Genomic DNA, 20,995 nt, shown 5'->3' with positions numbered 1-20,995 from the left:
TCCATCCTTCCTTCCTTCCTTCCTTCCTTCCTTCCTTCCTTCCTTCCTTCCTTCCATCCATCCATCCATCCATCCATCCATCCATCCATCCTTCCATCCATCCATCCTATGGTTATATCCTGGGGTTATATCCTGCCTGGTTGACCTTGTCCGGGGGTATCGTCGGATGGGGCCACAGTGTCTCCTGACCCCTCCTGTCTCAGCCTCCAGTATTTATGCTGCAGTAGTTTATGTGTCGGGGGGCTAGGGTCAATTTGTTATATCTGGAGTACTTCTCCTGTCCTATCCGGTGTCCTGTGTGAATTTATGTATGCTCTCTCTAATTCTCTCTCTCTCTCGGAGGAGGACCTGAGCCCTAGGACCATGCCTCAGGACTACCTGACCTGATGATTCCTTGTTGTCCCCAGTCCACCTGGCCGTACTGCTGCTCCAGTTTCAACTGTTCTGCCTGCGGCTATGGAACCCTGACCTGTTCACCGGACGTGCTACCTGTCCCAGACCTGCTGTTTTCAACTCTCTAGAGACAGCAGGAGCGGTAGGGATACTCTGAATGATCGGCTATGAAAAGCCAACTGACATTTACTCCTGAGGTGCTGACCTGTTGCACCCTCGACAACCACTGTGAATATTATTATTTGACCCTGCTGGTCATTTATGAACATTTGAACATCTTGGCCATGTTCTGTTATAATCTCCACCCGGCACAGCCAGAAGAGGACTGGCCACCCCTCATAGCCTGGTTCCTCTCTAGGTTTCTTCCTAGGTTCTGGCCTTTCTAGGGAGTTTTTCCTAGCCACTGTGTTTCTACACCTGCATTGCTTGCTGTTTGGGGTTTTAGGCTGGGTTTCTGTACAGCACTTTGAGATATCAGCTGATGTAAGAAGGGCTTTATAAATACATTTGATTTGATCCTTCCTTCCTTCCTTCCTTCCATTCTTCCTTCCATCCTTCCTTCCATCCTGCCATCCAACTATCCATTCTTCTTTCCTTCCTTCCATCCATCCTTCCTTCCTTCCTTCCTTCCTTCCTTCCTTCCTTCCTTCCTTCCTTCCTTCCTTCCTTCCTTCCATCCATCCATCCTGCCATCCAACTATCCATTCTTCCATTCTTCCCTATAATAGACTGGAGCATCTTAGCTCTAATTATAGATTATCTAATTTATATTTCCTTTATATTTTCGTGATCAGGGAGTGATGCAGTAAACAATTAGGCCAATAAAAACAAAAACACTGTGAGGTGTATTATGTTTACCAAAGGGCCAATATGATTAGTATTTCACACAGCTGGAAGCAATTGACGCCACAGGTTAGAATCACAAGTATACGTAGTTAATCCGGTAATCAGTATCAATCATGTGCATTTTCGTTTCTGTCGTTCACTTAGCTGGTTTGTATTCACTAGCATCATTGAGGAAGCCTTGTCCCATTCTGTAAATGCTGTACCTAACTCAGGGTTGGGGTCATTTCCATTTAAATTCAGTCAATTTAAGAAGACATTTGGAATTGGAATGGCAGTTTACTTCCTGAATTGATTAAATTGAAATGGAATTGAGCCCAACCCGGACAAGCTACGACACATAAAGTACAGGCTTGGGGCAGGCTACCAAAACGGTCTTCATCTTAGACACAGAACAGACAGAGCTAATGAAGGGGAAATGGAAGTGTATGAATACTGTACCTTAGTTTACCTGTAAGGAACACACACCTGACAAAAGGCTATTTTCACATCCAGGACAGGTTCACTGCAGTAATAGAAGAAATCCCTCCTCATAAATACCTGCAAGACACAAACAGAGAGAGGGAAGAGGCTAGAGTTTAGAGGCTAGAAATGAGAGGTTAGAAATTAGAGGTTAGAGTCTAGAAATTAGAAGTTAGAGGTTATAGGGCTAGCTCTCTAGAGGCTAGAGTTGAGAGGCTAGAGTTGAGAGGCTAGAGTTTAGAGGCTAGAGGTTAGACATTAGAGTCTAGAAATGAGAAGTTAGAGTTTATAGGGCTAGCTCTCTAGAGAATGGAGGCTAGAGGTTAGAGGATGGAGATTGGAGGTTTATTTCTTTATTCACTACTGGGTAGGTTGTCTGAGAACACATCCTTACAGCAAGAACCTGGAACAGAGGTTGCAAGGGAGAGGATAGCCAGTCCAGAGACTGAATATTTAGACCGCTGGTCACAGATCTGTTTTAGCTGTACAGCCATCTACTATAGATAGGTTAGAGTTTAGAGGCTAGAGGTCAGAGGTTTGAGTCCAGAGGTCAGAGGTTAGAGATCAGATAGTGGTTGCTACCAAAGGTTTCTGTGGGAATGTGGTGGAGCTTGTCTGGGTCGTATTGTAGATACTGAGCCTTCCAAAAAAGTCAAGACTACAGCTACGCCCAAGATGACCTCAAAAACTTCCTAATTGACTGACTGACGTAGCTTACACCTCAGTCCCTGAGGTTTGTGAACATCCATTGATTGATCACCACAATGAACCCTTTAACAGACCATCAGACCCCCAAGAAAGTGTCACGCCCTGGCCTTAGTATTTTGTGTTTTCTTTATTATTTTGGTCAGGCCAGGGTGTGACATGGGTATTTATGTGGTGTGTTTTGTCTAGGGTTTTTTTGTAGGTAATGGGATTGTGGTTAGTGAAGTAGTCTAGGAAAGTCTATGGTTGCCTGGAGTGGTTCTCAATCAGAGGCAGGTGTTTATCGTTGTCTCTGATTGGGAACCATATTTAGGCAGCCATATTCTTTAGGTATTTCGTGGGTGATTGTTTCCTGTCTCTGTCTTTGTTGCACCAGATAGGGCTGTTTCAGTTTTTCACGGTTCTTGTTTTGTATATTGTTCATTTTTCATCTTTTATTAAAGATGTCTAAAGATAACCCCGCTTTACCAGAAGAAAACTGTAACAGAAAGCCAAGCAGCTCCAGACCTGTCCTTGTCCCAACCCACTACCTCACTACCTCCACCAATGGGCAATGAAAATAAAGTGCAGCAGTACTACACTCAAAAACAGACAGGTTCAATATTTCACACTGTGGTAAATACATAACTTAAGATCTGAATACATATGAGATGAGCTCCGGCTCAGATGCCGAGTACTGAAATATATTGTAGGAACTCTTCAGAAATAAAGACAATGCACAGTATACAAATATTTAGACAGAAAGACTTGGCCCCAGCAGTTCTAGGGCTCTCAAGAGTACAATTTGATGTCTGGCAGCAAGACAACAAAAAAAATGAAGAAATGTCTGGATCACTCCTATATCTTAATCTAGTATAATGGATCACGACTACTGTACAGGAGACATGAGCAGTCAGAAAACAATCTGAGATGGCCTGATGAAATACAGTCTGAGGGCCTGATGAAATACAGTTTGAGGGCCTGATGAAATACAGTCTGAGGGCCTGATGAGATACAGTTTGAGGGCCTGATGAAATACAGTTTGAGGGCCTGATGAGATACAGTTTGAGGGCCTGATGAGATACAGTTTGAGGGCCTGATGAAATACAGTTTGAGGGCCTGATGAAATACAGTTTGAGGGCCTGATGAGATACAGTTTGAGGGCCTGATGAGATACAGTTTGAGGGCCTGATGAGATACAGTTTGAGGGCCTGATGAGATACAGTTTGAGGGCCTGATGAAATACAGTTTGAGGGCCTGATGAGATACAGTTTGAGGGCCTGATGAAATACAGTTTGAGGGCCTGATGAAATACAGTTTGAGGGCCTGATGAGATACAGTTTGAGGGCCTGATGAGATACAGTTTGAGGGCCTGATGAAATACAGTTTGAGGGCCTGATGAAATACAGTTTGAGGGCCTGATGAAATACAGTTTGAGGGCCTGATGAGATACAGTTTGAGGGCCTGATGAAATACAGTCTGAGGGCCTGATGAAATACAGTTTGAGGGCCTGATGAAATACAGTTTGAGGGCCTGATGAAATACAGTTTGAGGGCCTGATGAAATACAGTTTGAGGGCCTGATGAGATACAGTCTGAGGGCCTGATGAAATACAGTTTGAGGGCCTGATGAAATACAGTTTGAGGGCCTGATGAGATACAGTTTGAGGGCCTGATGAAATACAGTTTGAGGGCCTGATGAAATACAGTTTGAGGGCCTGATGAAATACAGTTTGAGGGCCTGATGAGATACAGTCTGAGGGCCTGATGAAATACAGTTTGAGGGCCTGATGAAATACAGTTTGAGGGCCTGATGAGATACAGTTTGAGGGCCTGATGAAATACAGTTTGAGGGCCTGATGAGATACAGTTTGAGGGCCTGATGAAATACAGTTTGAGGGCCTGATGAGATACAGTTTGAGGGCCTGATGAGATACAGTTTGAGGGCCTGATGAGATACAGTTTGAGGGCCTGATGAAATACAGTTTGAGGGCCTGATGAAATACAGTTTGAGGGCCTGATGAAATACAGTTTGAGGGCCTGATGAAATACAGTTTGAGGGCCTGATGAAATACAGTTTGAGGGCCTGATGAGATACAGTTTGAGGGCCTGATGAAATACAGTTTGAGGGCCTGATGAGATACAGTTTGAGGGCCTGATGAAATACAGTTTGAGGGCCTGATGAGATACAGTTTGAGGGCCTGATGAAATACAGTCTGAGGGCCTGATGAGATACAGTCTGAGGGCCTGATGAAATACAGTCTGAGGGCCTGATGAAATACAGTCTGAGGGCCTGATGAAATACAGTTTGAGGGCCTGATGAGATACAGTCTGGGGGCCTGATGAAATACAGTCTGAGGGCCTGATGAGATACAGTTTGAGGGCCTGATGAGATACAGTCTGAGGGCCTGATGAAATACAGTTTGAGGGCCTGATGAGATACAGTCTGAGGGCCTGATGAAATACAGTCTGAGGGCCTGATGAAATACAGTTTGAGGGCCTGATGAAATACAGTCTGAGGGCCTGATGAGATACAGTCTGAGGGCCTGATGAAATACAGTTTGAGGGCCTGATGAGATACAGTTTGAGGGCCTGATGAGATACAGTTTGAGGGCCTGATGAAATACAGTTTGAGGGCCTGATGAGATACAGTTTGAGGGCCTGATGAAATACAGTTTGAGGGCCTGATGAGATACAGTTTGAGGGCCTGATGAAATACAGTTTGAGGGCCTGATGAAATACAGTTTGAGGGCCTGATGAGATACAGTTTGATGGGTATAGTTTTTTAATCCACAGTGGAGTGCAGTGGGATTCAAATGCATTTCATGTAATACAAAGGGTTCCTCTTCGGAAGAAAAAGCCTTCTAAGAATAGCTAGATGGTGACATTCAGGAGTCAGACAATATGCTAATATGTTGACTGCTTCCTGGTATATGCTGTAGGCGTATTTGTCTCCCCCACCTCACCCCCTGTGCGGAAACCAAGAACTAAGTCCCAAATGGCACCCTATTCCCTACATAGTGCACTACTTTTGACCAGAGTCCCATGGGCCCTAGTCTAAAGTAGTGCACCAGATAGGGAATAGGGTACCATTTGGAATACAAGCAGACAGCGTAAGACTTTTTTTTATTTTTATATACATTCAGAAAACTATTCCAGAAAAAGTTATTTATATTTCAGACATTATGAAACATTCAGACAGCACCAACCAATTAAAAAATGGAAGATGCTCGAATATTACTCAGTGTCATTCTCAATAGTGAGGGTTGTCATTCTCAATAGTGAGGGTTGTCATTCTCAATAGTGAAAGGGGAAGAGAGAGGGGGAGTTGGGATAGTGGGAGGGGAAGAGAGAGGGGGAGTTGGGATAGTGGGAGGGGAAGAGAGAGGAGGGAGTTGGGATAGTGGGAGGGAAAGAGAGAGGGGGAGTTGGGATAGTGGGAGGGGAAGAGAGAGGAGGGAGTGATAGGGGGAGGGGAAGAGAGAGGGGGAGTTGGGATAGTGGGAGGGGAAGAGAGAGGGGGAGTTGGGATAGTGGGAGGGGGAGAGAGAGGAGGGAGTTGGGATAGTGGGAGGGGGAGAGAGAGAGGGGATTGTTAGGGAGAGGGTAAGGGTAAGGGAGATGGGGAGTGGGAGGGATAGGAGAAGGGAGGCGAGGTAAGAATTAAGGGATGAGAAAGGGATGACTCTCCCATGACTCTGTCTCTCTTATACAGTGAGAAAGAGATGACCATGTCTCTGTCCCTCCTATACAGTATCTGGGTCAGCCCCTGAAAGCCATGTTCTTTCAGCAGGAGTCACACCATGGAAATGGGATGACATTTATGAATGAATAGATTACGCAAAGAGAGTCATTCTATATCTATGAATCACAAGTAATGAAACGGTTTTCCTGGGCAAGTATTGTTCCATGAAGTACATTACAACACAGTATAACACAACACAATATAACACAACACAATATAACACAACACAATATAACACAACACAATATAACACAACACAATATAATACAACACAATATAACACAACACAATATAATACAACACAATATAACACAACACAATATAACACAACACAATATAACACAACACAATATAACACAACACAATATAACACAACACAATATAACACAACACAATATAACACAACACAATATAATACAACACAATATAACACAACACAATATAACACAACACAATACTATATAATACATTACAACACAGTATAACACAACACAGTATAACACAACACAATATAACACAACACAATTTAACACAACACAATATAACACAACACAATATAACACAACACAATATAACACAACACAACACAACACAATACAACACAACACAATATAACACAACACAATATAATACAACACAATACAACACAATATAATACAACACAATATAACACAACACAATATAACACAACACAATATAACACAACACAATATAACACAACACAATATAACACAACACAACACAATACAACACAACACAATATAACACAACACAATATAATACAACACAATATAATACAACACAATATAACACAACACAATATAACACAACACAATATAACACAACACAATATAACACAACACAATATAATACAACACAATACAACACAATATAATACAATACAACACACTACAACACAACACAACACAATATGATACAACACAATACAATACAACACAACATACAACATACAATACAATACAATATAACACAACACAACACAATATGATACAACACAATACAATACAACACAATATAACACAACACAACACAATACAATACAACACAATATAACACAACACAACACAATACAATACAACACAATATAACACAACACAACACAATACAATACAACACAATATAACACAACACAACACAATACAATACAACACAATATAACACAACACAACACAATACAATACAACACAATATAATACAACACAATATAACACAACACAATATAACACAACACAATATAACACAACACAATATAACACAACACAACACAATACAATACAACACAATATAACACAACACAACACAATACAATACAACACAATACAATACAACACAATATAATACAATACAATACAATGCTCTGAATTCCTGTGCTTTGGACACTGGATATCTGTGTTCAGGTGTGGGGAGGACGACTTTACTATTGTTGTTGTAGATGTGACACAGAGCACACAAGCCATTTCACAACGTGCAGTGGGTTAGAAATGGCACATTGCCTGAATGAGAGGAATTAACATGTCCAAACAGTGTATTTAACCTGGCATCCTATTATCACCCAACAGTATTTGTTTTTGATCTAGGTCAACATTGACATTGACATACCGCAGCGCAGGTAGATCTCCAGATGCAAAATCACAGCCATCTGTAGACATAGGAAATTAAAACTGATGGCAATGACTGTCACAATGGTATTCACAATGACAGTCACAATGACAGTCACAATGGTAGTCACAATGACAGTCACAATGACAGTCACAATAGTAGTCACAATGACTGTCACAATGGTAGTCACAATGACTGTCACAATGGTAGTCACAATGACTGTCACAATGGTAGTCACAATGACTGTCACAATGGTAGTCACAATGACTGTCACAATGGTAGTCACAATGGCAGTCACAATGACAGTCACAATGGTAGTCACAATGGCAATCACAATGGCAGTCACAATGACAGTCACAATGGAAGTCACAATGACTGTCACAATGACAGTCACAATGGTAGTCACAATGACAGTCACAATGGTAGTCACAATGACTGTCACAATGACTGTCACAATGGTAGTCACAATGACTGTCACAATGGTAGTCACAATGACAGTCACAATGTCAGTCACAATGGCAGTCACAATGACTATCACAATGGTAGTCACAATGACAGTCACAATGGCAGTCACAATGGCAGTCACAATGACAGTCACAATGACTATCACAATGGTAGTCACAATGACAGTCACAATGACAGTCACAATGACAGTCACAATGGCAGTCACAATGACAGTCACAATGACAGTCACAATGACTATCACAATGGTAGTCACAATGACAGTCACAATGGTAGTCACAATGGCAGTCACAATGACTATCACAATGGTAGTCACAATGACAGTCACAATGGTAGTCACAATGGCAGTCACAATGACAGTCACAATGGTAGTCACAATGACAGTCACAATGACTGTCACAATGGTAGTCACAATGACAGTCACAATGACTATCACAATGGTAGTCACAATGACAGTCACAATGACAGTCACAATGACTGTCACAATGGCAGTCACAATGACAGTCACAATGACTATCACAATGGTAGTCACAATGACAGTCACAATGGTAGTCACAATGGCAGTCACAATGACAGTCACAATGGTAGTCACAATGACAGTCACAATGACTGTCACAATGGTAGTCACAATGACAGTCACAATGACTGTCACAATGGTAGTCACAATGACAGTCACAATGGCAGTCACAATGACAGTCACAATGGTAGTCACAATGACAGTCACAATGACTGTCACAATGGTAGTCACAATGACTGTCACAATGGTAGTCACAATGACAGTCACAATGGCAGTCACAGTGACAATCACAATGACAGTCACAATGACAGTCACAATGACAGTCACTTACGATAGTCACAATGGCAGCCACTTACGATAGTCACAATGACAGTCACTTACGATAGTCACAATGACAGTCACAATGACAGTCACAATGACAGTCACTTACGATAGTCACAATGACAGTCACTTACGATAGTCACAATGACAGTCACAATGACAGTCACTTACGATAGTCACAATGACAGCCACTTACGATATGACAGCCACTTACGATAGCTAGTGTTTTCCCCACTTCAATATTACGAGTTATTCCCAAATTGTTAAACACGTTTACTAAAACTCATCTCATTATTATATACTGTATATACTGTATCCTATCCTATTCTACAGTCTCTTAGTCTATGCCACGCTGACTTCGCTCGTCCAAATATTTTAATTCCATTCCTTTACTTAGATCTGTGTGTATTGTTGTGAATGAAATTGTTAGATTTTACTTGTTAGATATTACTGCACTGTTGCAGCTAGAAACACAAGCATTTCGCTACACCCGCAATAACATCTGCTAAACACGCGTGTGTGACCAATACAATTTGATTTGAAGGTATTCAAAACTCTAAACACAAAACAGTTGGCCAATTTCCCCAAACCCCAGACATCTGGCAAAATTAAACACAGCAATAAAAATCATGTACTCCCTGCTCAAAATGAAACACAAATGAGACGCACATCAAATGAATCTAACTTACTGACAACCGAGAACACACTAATGTGACATATTCAAAACACTACTATGAGAACCTATTTCAGTGTAAAGACTAAGATTTTGTTGATATACTGTATATTGTTTGCGTGTACTCAAACAGGAACAGGAACAGGAACAGGAACAGGAACACAAATTCAAAAATGTTAGTTTTATATTTCAACTTGACTCAATGCATGTCAAACAGCAGACTGTAAGCACAAATACAGTACAAATGCAGACATACAGTAAATGTATTTTGCATATGCAAATGAAGAAAAATAGGCGTATTTGTACTACTGTGCTGTATGTTAGATCAATTGTACAGAATAGATAAAGAAACTGTCAAAATACAGTCAAGTAACAAATAATCCCATTGCGAAAACAAAAATCAGTCATGTCTGTTGTTTTGATCCGGCCACAGATGTTAAATCAACATCACAGGTGACATTCTCCTCGACCAGAGAGCGGGGGAAATATCTTCTGGCATGACGCATTCACCCCTGACAGCCGCCACCATTGCCTGGAGAACGGCCATAACATTCATGGGGTTTGTGACGATACACCTTCCACCGCCAGGCTGAAAAACAGCTCCTCAATAGGGGTTGAGAAGTGGGGAATATGGTGGGAGATGAACAGACCTGAACAGCTTCAATGGAAACACACGATGTCCCAAATTAGAACATACATTTGCTGCTCGGTATCATCTGGACCTGTCGGCTCTGGTTGAAAAAGATTCTCATGTAAAGGTGTTCAGGGAATGAAGGAGATGGGCAGTGTGGTATGGTCCAAGGGTGGCATGACGGTGGAGGACCACATTGTGGCTCATAGCTGCGCATATGGTGACATTTCCCCCGCGCTGGCCAGGTACCTCAATGATGGCGCGTTGACCAATGACGTTCCTTCCTCTCCTCCTCGTCTTCGCCTACATTGAATCCAGCCTCATCTATGAGTATGACTTCCTGAGGGACGGGCATCCAACTCCATGATTCTCTGAAATGACAGTAAATACTGTAATTGCTGTATAATAAAGTTCACTGGCAACATCAATGAGTCTCTAATGTTTCTAGAGTGGAATAATAGAACATGACTTACATATTCCTACTGTTTCTCCTTCACTCTTTGGTGATTCCTTTCAAATGGGACTCTGTAGATGTGCTTCATCTGGAGATGGTGTTTGTTAAGGATGAGGGGCTGTGGTTGATAAGCTCACTATGATGTTGTGGGAGATGGTGTTTGTTAAGGATGAGGGGCTGTGGTTGATAAGCTCACTGTGATGTTGTGGGAGATGGTGTTTGTTAAGGATGAGGGGCTGGGGTTGATAAGCTCACTATGATGTTGTGGGAGATGGTGTTTGTTAAGGATGAGGGGCTGGGGTTGATAAGCTCACTGTGATGTTGTGGGAGATGGTGTTTGTTAAGGATGAGGGGCTGTGGTTGATAAGCTCACTGTGATGTTGTGGGAGATGGTGTTTGTTAAGGATGAGGGGCTGTGGTTGATAAGCTCACTATGATGTTGTGGGAGATGGTGTTTGTTAAGGATGAGGGGCTGTGGTTGATAAGCTCACTGTGATGTTGTGGGAGATGGTGTTTGTTAAGGATGAGGGGCTGTGGTTGATAAGCTCACTGTGATGTTGTGGGAGATGGTGTTTGTTAAGGATGAGGGGCTGTGGTTGATAAGCTCACTGTGATGTTGTGGGAGATGGTGTTTGTTAAGGATGAGGGGCTGTGGTTGATAATCTCACTATGATGTTGTGGGAGATGGTGTTTGTTAAGGATGAGGGGCTGGGGTTGATAAGCTCACTGTGATGTTGTGGGAGATGGTGTTTGTTAAGGATGAGGGGCTGTGGTTGATAAGCTCACTGTGATGTTGTGGGAGATGGTGTTTGTTAAGGATGAGGGGCTGTGGTTGATAAGCTCACTATGATGTTGTGGGAGATGGTGTTTGTTAAGGATGAGGGGCTGGGGTTGATAAGCTCACTGTGATGTTGTGGGAGATGGTGTTTGTTAAGGATGAGGGGCTGTGGTTGATAAGCTCACTGTGATGTTGTGGGAGATGGTGTTTGTTAAGGATGAGGGGCTGTGGTTGATAAGCTCACTATGATGTTGTGGGAGATGGTGTTTGTTAAGGATGAGGGGCTGTGGTTGATAAGCTCACTATGATGTTGTGGAAGATGGTGTTTGTTAAGGATGAGGGGCTGGGGTTGATAAGCTCACTGTGATGTTGTGGGAGATGGTGTTTGTTAAGTATGAGGGGCTGGGGTTGATAAGCTCACTATGATGTTGTGGGAGATGGTGTTTGTTAAGGATGAGGGGCTGGGGTTGATAAGCTCACTATGATGTTGTGGGAGATGGTGTTTGTTAAGGATGAGGGGCTGGGGTTGATAAGCTCACTGTGATGTTGTGGATGATGGTGTTTGTTAAGGATGCAGGGCTGTGGTTGATAGGCTCACTATGGAAGGGTTTCCAATCATCTGTTGTTGGATTTACCACAGTCTTATGGCATTATTTTCAACTACCGTTTGGATAATGGCCGCTTCCTGTTTGTCTGGTAAATAGACGCGTTCTACCACCACGTACGTGGTGGTCGTCTTTCAGTTCTATAAAAACGAAATAGCACACAGTACAGTAAACACTACAGTAATACAGTATGCAAGATAAACATATTACAAAGTCATATAACTCCCAATTTCATACATACAGTAATACATGAACCATTTACTTTTACTTCCACTTACAGTTCCTATTGGAATCTACAGTTTTTATTGTGCTTCATGTTGTTCTACTGTCAAGTAGTAAAAGTAGTAGATTTGAAGTACGTACCTATTCTCATTTTGGAACGTCCGGATGAAGGATGCTACGGTGAGGTGGCTTAGATTGGGCAGCACTCTCTGAACAGCCTCTCGAAAGGTCAAATCATGGTTGACCACATGGTCCACCAGAGTCACTTGAATTTCATCAGAGATTACAGAAATTCCTTGTTCTTGGTCCAACTCAACCTCTACCTCCACCTCACCTCCATCTCCACTTCCACCCCTCTCTGCCAAGTTTACTTTCACTCACCTGTGCACTCACCTGTGCACTCACCTGTGCACTCACCTGTGCACTCACCTGTGCACTCACCTGTGCACTCACCTGTGCACTCACCTGTGGCCTTTTTATCCATACCAAAGGTCAGATTGCAAAGTGGACATTATTATTAGTGTTTGAAGATAGAAAGTGATCAATTGGTAATTGATCTTAACTTGTTGAACAGTGGTGCCTTTCATTTGCACACAATACATTTTAGTTGGGAAGGTTGTGCCAAAGTTAGAGAATTGTGTGTTGTGTTTTGCCAAATGTTTGTACAGTCTGAGTGTAAAGCAAGTCATGTGCCAGTAGTCTTGCAGATTTGGTGTATAGTTCTACTAAATGAGTTACAGGTTTGGGTCATTGTGCCTCATGGGCCAGTTTTAGAGTGTAAACAATTGGGAAAAACTATAACTGGAAAAATTCAAACAGCTCAAACAACCACCTCTGTCTGAATCATGTTTACACTAATGCTGTACGAGGTAGTCTTGGGAGACATTCACTGGTACCAGAATCACATAGACAGATACAAAACAAATACTGAGATTGAGAGAGACAAAAAAGAGGCAGTAAAAGAGAGAGAGCGAGAGAGAGAGAGAGAGAGAGAGAGACATAGATACATAGAGAGAGAGAGACATAGAGAGATAGAGAGAGAGAGAGAGAGAGAGAGACATAGATACATAGAGAGAGAGACATAGAGAGATAGAGAGAGAGAGAGAGAGAGTGAGAGAGAGAGAGAGAGATAGAGACAGATACAGAGAGAGACAGAGAGAGAGAGAGAGAGAGACAGAGAGAGAGAGAGTGTGAGAGAGAGAGAGAGAGAGATAGAGACATAGATACAGAGAGAGACAGAGAGAGAGAGTGAGAGAGAGAGAGAGAGAGATAGAGACATAGATACAGAGAGAGAGAGAGAGGGGGGGGGGGGGGCTCTTATCATCCACAGTTCTGATAAAAGCTAAACCGATTGAGAATTTGTCATTGAGAGTCCCACCTTGCAAATGTGCTATTTCTCATCATTGACTGTTACTCAGACAGGATACTTGAACCTATCTACTGTATATAACTTGAATAAAGGTAGCCTGAATCAATGAAAAATATGTGTTCCTGTTACACTAACTACAGTGGCCATCGACATAGTGTACAGACTATGGCAATGTAAATAATACTTATCCATTTCTCAGATTTCATACAGGCCACTGGGCCTTCCTGGAAATGGTAGCTAGACCACTGGGCCTTCCTGGAAACGGTAGCTAGGCCACTGGGCCTTCCTGGAAACGGTAGCTAGGCCACTGGGCCTTCCTGGAAACGGTAGCTAGACCACTGGGCCTTCCTGGAAAAGGTAGCTAGGCCACTGGGCCTTCCTGGAAATGGTAGCTAGACCACTGGGCCTTCCTGGAAATGGTAGCTAGACCACTGGGCCTTCCTGGAAACGGTAGCTAGGCCACTGGGCCTTCCTGGAAACGGTAGCTAGACCACTTGGGCCTTCCTGGAAACGGTAGCTAGACCACTGGGCCTTCCTGGAAACGGTAGCTAGACCACTTGGGCCTTCCTGGAAACGGTAGCTAGACCACTTGGGCCTTCCTGGAAACGGTAGCTAGACCACTGGGCCTTCCTGGAAATGGTAGCTAGACCACTTGACCTTCCTGGAAACGGTAGCTAGGCCACTGGGCCTTCCTGGAAACAGTAGCTAGGCCACTGGGCCTTCCTGGAAAAGGTAGCTAGGCCACTTGGGCCTTCCTGGAAACGGTAGCTAGGCCACTGGGCCTTCCTGGAAACGGTAGCTAGGCCACTAGGCCTTCCTGGAAAAGGAAGCTAGGCCACTTGAGCCTTCCTGGAAATGGTAGCTAGGCCACTGGGCCTTCCTGGAAACGGTAGCTAGGCCACTTTCTTCCTGGAAACGGTAGCTAGGTCACTGGGCCTTCCTGGACATGGTAGCTAGGCCACTGGGCCTTCCTGGAAACGGTAGTTAGGCCACTGGGCTTTCCTGGACACGGCTATAGCACTCACTGAACTGGATAAAACTGTGGCATCATAGGTTACGACAAAGCATTGCTAAATGTATCTGCAGTCAGAGATACAAGGTATTGATAGCCAACATGATACGTGAATAAGTGAATGTATGGTTTCAACAGAACACACGCAAAGAGGTAGAACAAAAGCAGGAACTGTGGCTGCGGAGAAGACGAGCAAGGGAAGACTGAAGAGAAGGGTAGATGGAGGGGACAGATATCACTGAGTAAGATGGATGACAAGCTGTTCGCCTGCCGCCTCAGCAAAGACGATAACACACTCAGACCTGGGTTCAAATACTATTTGAAAACATTTCAGATACTGTACTTAATCTGGGCTTGATTAAGCTTGCCTGGCGCAATGGAACATATAGAATAGTCACAAACCCCGCCCATGTGGCACTCCAGGCAGACTTAACTAAACACTAAAAACATTTGAAAGATTTTAGATAGTATTTGAACCCAGGTCATACCACACCACAGTCTCGCTCTGAAGCAGAGACAGGATCCAGAATTAATGTTTCTGTAATAGTGGTGGGGCGTACAGAATCTTGAGCTTTGACTGTGGCTCAGTCCTATATTGAAAGAGGTGTCGCCGATGCCCCTGGAGACAAATCATCCTTAATAAAAGATGGACACCCTCCTCTTCTGGTTACTAGGTCTCTGTAAATAAAGGATGGACACCCTCCTCTTCTGGTTACTAGGTCTCTGTTAATAAAGGATGGACACCCTCCTCTTCTGGTTACTAGGTCTCTGTTAATAAAGGATGGACACCCTCCTCTTCTGGTTACTAGGTCTCTGTTAATAAAGGAAGGACACCCTCCTCTTCTGGTTACTAGGTCTCTGTTAATAAAGGAAGGACACCCTCTTCTTCTGGTTACTAGGTCTCTGTTAATAAAGGAAGGACACCCTCTTCTTCTGGTTACTAGGTCTCTGTTAATAAAGGAAGGACACCCTCTTCTTCTGGTTACTAGGTCTCTGTTAATAAAGGAAGGACACCCTCCTCTTCTGGTTACTAGGTCTCTGTTAATAAAGGAAGGACACCCTCTTCTTCTGGTTACTAGGTCTCTGTTAATAAAGGATGGACACCCTCCTCTTCTGGTTACTAGGTCTCTGTTAATAAAGGAAGGACACCCTCTTCTTCTGGTTACTAGATCTCTGTTAATAAAGGAAGGACACCCTCTTCTTCTGGTTACTAGATCTCTGTTAATAAAGGAAGGACACCCTCCTCTTCTGGTTACTAGGTCTCTGTTAATAAAGGATGGACACCCTCCTCTTCTGGTTACTAGGTCTCTGTTAATAAAGGACGGTCTCTGTTCATATATCCACAACAGACACTAGCATTCCACTTAATGTAAGGCCATATACTGGCTACGTTCCAATGTCCATCACTAATAGTCTCTGCAACAGGTCACATTATAATGACACTGACATAAAGCATCTGTGTGTACGCTACAAATGAATTGAGACATTGTCAGGTAGTGGTCATTATTGGTTCGTATTCTGACTAGAAAGAAAGACAAAAAGAAAAGAGGATTAAAGTATCTGGAGGCCCACATTGGCATAGCAACAGTGAGGTACTAACACATTGGTATAGCAACAGTGAGGTACTGACACATTGGCATAGCAACAGTAAGGTACTAACACATTGGCATAGCAACAGTGAGGTACTAACACATTGGTATAGCAACAGTGAGGTACTAACACATTGGCATAGCAACAGTGAGGTACTAACACATTGGTATAGCAACAGTGAGGTACTAACACATTGGTATAGCAACAGTGAGGTACTAACACATTGGCATAGCAACAGTGAGGTACTAACACATTGGCATAGCAACAGTGAGGTACTAACACATTGGCATAGCAACAGTGAGGTACTAACACATTGGCATAGCAACAGTGAGGTACTAACACATTGGCATAGCAACAGTGAGGTACTAACACATTGGTATAGCAACAGTGAGGTACTAACACATTGGCATAGCAACAGTGAGGTACTAACACATTGGCATAGCAACAGTGAGGTACTAACACATTGGCATAGCAACAGTGAGGTACTAACACATTGGCATAGCAACAGTGAGGTACTAACACATTGGCATAGCAACAGTGTGGTACTAACACATTGTACTAACACATTGGTATAGCAACAGTGAGGTACTAACACATTGGCATAGCAACAGTGAGGTACTAACACATTGGTATAGCAACAGTGAGGTACTAACACATTGGCATAGCAACAGTGAGGTACTAACACATCGGCATAGCAACAGTGAGGTACTAAAACATTGGCATAGCAACAGTGAGGTACTAACACATTGGCATAGCAACAGTGTGGTACTAACACATTGTACTAACACATTGGTATAGCAACAGTGAGGTACTAACACATTGGCATAGCAACAGTGAGGTACTAACACATTGGCATAGCAACAGTGAGGTACTAACACATTGGCATAGCAACAGTGAGGTACTAACACATTGTACTAACACATTGGTATAGCAACAGTGAGGTACTAACACATTGGCATAGCAACAGTGAGGTACTAACACATTGGCATAGCAACAGTGTGGTACTAACACATTGGCATAGCAACAGTGAGGTACTAACACATTGGCATAGCAACAGTGTGGTACTAACACATTGGCATAGCAACAGTGAGGTACTAACACATTGGCATAGCAACAGTGAGGTACTAACACATTGGCATAGCAACAGTGAGGTACTAACACATTGGCATAGCAACAGTGAGGTACTAACACATTGGCATAGCAACAGTGAGGTACTAACACATTGGTATAGCAACAGTGAGGTACTAACACATTGGCATAGCAACAGTGAGGTACTAACACATTGGCATAGCAACAGTGTGGTACTAACACATTGGCATAGCAACAGTGTGGTACTAACACATTGGCATAGCAACAGTGAGGTACTAACACATTGGCATAGCAACAGTGTGGTACTAACACATTGGTATAGCAACAGTGAGGTACTAACACATTGGCATAGCAACAGTGAGGTACTAACACATTGGCATAGCAACAGTGTGGTACTAACACATTGGCATAGCAACAGTGTGGTACTAACACATTGGCATAGCAACAGTGAGGTACTAACACATTGGCATAGCAACAGTGAGGTACTAACACATTAGCATAGCAACAGTGAGGTACTAACACATTGGCATAGCAACAGTGAGGTACTAACACATTGGCATAGCAACAGTGAGGTACTAACACATTGGCATAGCAACAGTGAGGTACTAACACATTAGCATAGCAACAGTGAGGTACTAACACATTGGCATAGCAACAGTGAGGTACTAACACATTGGCATAGCAACAGTGAGGTACTAACACATTGGCATAGCAACAGTGAGGTACTAACACATTGGCATAGCAACAGTGAGGTACTAACACATTGGCATAGCAACAGTGAGGTACTAACACATTGGCATAGCAACAGTGAGGTACTAACACATTGTACTAACACATTGGCATAGCAACAGTGAGGTACTAACACATTGGCATAGCAACAGTGAGGTACTAACACATTGGCATAGCAACAGTGAGGTACTAACACATTGGCATAGCAACAGTGAGGTACTAACACATTGGCATAGCAACAGTGAGGTACTAACACATTGGCATAGCAACAGTGAGGTACTAACACATTGGCATAGCAACAGTGAGGTACTAACACATTGGCATAGCAACAGTGAGGTACTAACACATTGGCATAGCAACAGTAAGGTACTAACACATTGGCATAGCAACAGTGAGGTACTAACACATTGGCATAGCAACAGTGAGGTACTAACACATTGGTATAGCAACAGTGAGGTACTAACACATTGGCATAGCAACAGTGAGGTACTAACACATTGGCATAGCAACAGTGAGGTACTAACACATTGGCATAGCAACAGTGAGGTACTAACACATTGGTATAGCAACAGTGAGGTACTAACACATTGGCATAGCAACAGTGAGGTACTAACACATTGGTATAGCAACAGTGAGGTACTAACACATTGGCATAGCAACAGTGAGGTACTAACACATTGGTATAGCAACAGTGAGGTACTAGCACATTGGCATAGCAACAGTGAGGTACTAACACATTGGTATAGCAACAGTGAGGTACTAACACATTGGCATAGCAACAGTGAGGTACTAACACATTGGTATAGCAACAGTGAGGTACTAGCACATTGGCATAGCAACAGTGAGGTACTAACACATTGGCATAGCAACAGTGAGATACTAACACTTTGGCATAGCAACAGTGAGGTACTAACACATTGGTATAGCAACAGTGAGGTACTAACACATTAGCATAGAAACAGTGAGGTACTAACACATTGGCATAGCAACAGTGAGGTACTAACACATTGGCATAGCAACAGTGAGGTACTAACACATTAATATAGCAACAGTGAGGTACTAACACATTGGCATAGCAACAGTGAGGTACTAACACATTGGTATAGCAACAGTGAGGTACTAACACATTGGTATAGCAACAGTGAGGTACTAACACATTGGCATAGCAACAGTGAGGTACTAACACATTGGTATAGCAACAGTGAGGTACTAACACATTGGTATAGCAACAGTGAGGTACTAACACATTGGCATAGCAACAGTGAGGTACTAACACATTGGCATAGCAACAGTGAGATACTAACACATTGGCATAGCAACAGTGAGGTACTAACACATTGGCATAGCAACAGTGCGGTACTAACACATTGGTATAGCAACAGTGAGGTACTAACACATTGGCATAGCAACAGTGAGGTACTAACACATTGGTATAGCAACAGTGCGGTACTAACACATTGGCATAGCAACAGTGAGGTACTAACACATTGGTATAGCAACAGTGCGGTACTAACACATTGGTATAGCAACAGTGAGGAGTTGAGTGAGTGATTAATTTAGCAGCAATTTGCTATCACATTCGAGATAATGCTTATAGTAGATAAAGACATTTAACAGATTTTTTTGCAATCAGGGACTTCTTCTTGGAATAGTTGACTATAATAGGTGAGGCTGCAGCTTGGCCATATTATATTTAGTGCATGGTGAGATGACTCAGGAATCCAAAGTCTTTATCAATGTTTAATGATGACAGAATAATATTGCTTCAGTGTTATCTAAACATACTTTGATCATGACGATCCTGATATTACTCAGATTAAAGAGAAGGAAGCTCAAATATTATCTTGGGGATGCTTTGATGTGAGGGAATAAAAACTGCTAGAAATGTGAATGTGCTCTATCCATTCATCCATTCATCCACTCATTAATTCCAGCATCAATATGTTTTTATACAAAGAATATTTGCTTTAGCAAAAAATAACAACTTATTCCAATCAGATTTCAAGGAGTTCTCTTAATAGTGGGATTTCTGGAGTTGGAGATAAAGATGTTCCCTGACTCCTCCATGAAAAATATCTAGAGGGGCTCTCCTATATCACCTAGCTAGACGAACTCTCCTATATCACCTAGCTAGAGGAGCTCCCCTATATCACCTAGCTAGAGGACCTCTCCTATATCACCTAGCTAGAGGAACTCTCCACTATCACCTAGCTAGAGGAACTCTCCACTATCACCTAGCTAGAGGAACTCTCCTATATCACTTAGATAGAGGAACTCTCCTATATCACCTAGCTAGAGGAACTCTTCTATATCACCTAGCTAGAGGAGCTCCCCTATATCACCTAGCTAGAGGAACTCTTCTATATCACCTAGCTAGAGGAGCTCCCCTATATCACCTAGCTAGAGGAACTCTTCTATATCACCTAGCTAGAGGGGCTCTCCTATATCACCTAACTAGAGGGGCTCTCCTATATCACCTAGCTAGAGGAACTCTCCTATATCACCTAGCTAGAGGGGCTCTCCTATATCACCTAGCTAGAGGGGCTCTCCTATATCACCTAGCAAGAGGAGCTCCCCTATATCACCTAGCAAGAGGGGCTATCCTATTTCACCTAGCTAGAGGAGCTCTCCTATATCACCTACCTAGAGGAGCTCTTCTATATCACCTAGCTAGAGGAACTCTCCTATATCACCTAGCAAGAGTGGCTCTCCTATATCACCTAGCAAGAGTGTCTCTCTTATCTCACCTAGCTAGATGAGCTCCCCTATATCACCTAGCTAGATGAGCTCCCGTATG

General features: G+C 42.8%; 1 protein-coding gene across 11 annotated transcripts in view; it reads right to left on the bottom strand.

The window, feature by feature from the left end:
* mapk10 (mitogen-activated protein kinase 10) overlaps positions 1–20,995 on the bottom strand; it is a 114,398-nt gene that overhangs the window by 62,436 nt on the left and 30,967 nt on the right. For 9 of the 11 annotated variants that reach the window (XM_036936821.1, XM_036936827.1, XM_036936825.1 and 6 more), the window contains exon 2: positions 1,705–1,776. In XM_036936821.1, coding sequence (XP_036792716.1) covers positions 1,705–1,776 — 72 coding nt within the window. Of the gene's footprint in view, positions 1–1,677; positions 1,777–20,995 lie in introns of all 11 variants that reach the window. The other 2 variants (XM_036936823.1, XM_036936824.1) reach the window with 2 other exon arrangements.

This window comes from Oncorhynchus mykiss, chromosome 12 (assembly GCF_013265735.2).
Source record: "Oncorhynchus mykiss isolate Arlee chromosome 12, USDA_OmykA_1.1, whole genome shotgun sequence".
In the NCBI taxonomy this organism is placed as follows: Eukaryota; Metazoa; Chordata; class Actinopteri; order Salmoniformes; family Salmonidae; genus Oncorhynchus; species Oncorhynchus mykiss.
The sequence above is the reverse complement of the archived record's forward strand: the minus strand, read 5'-3'. Positions and strand labels throughout refer to the sequence as shown.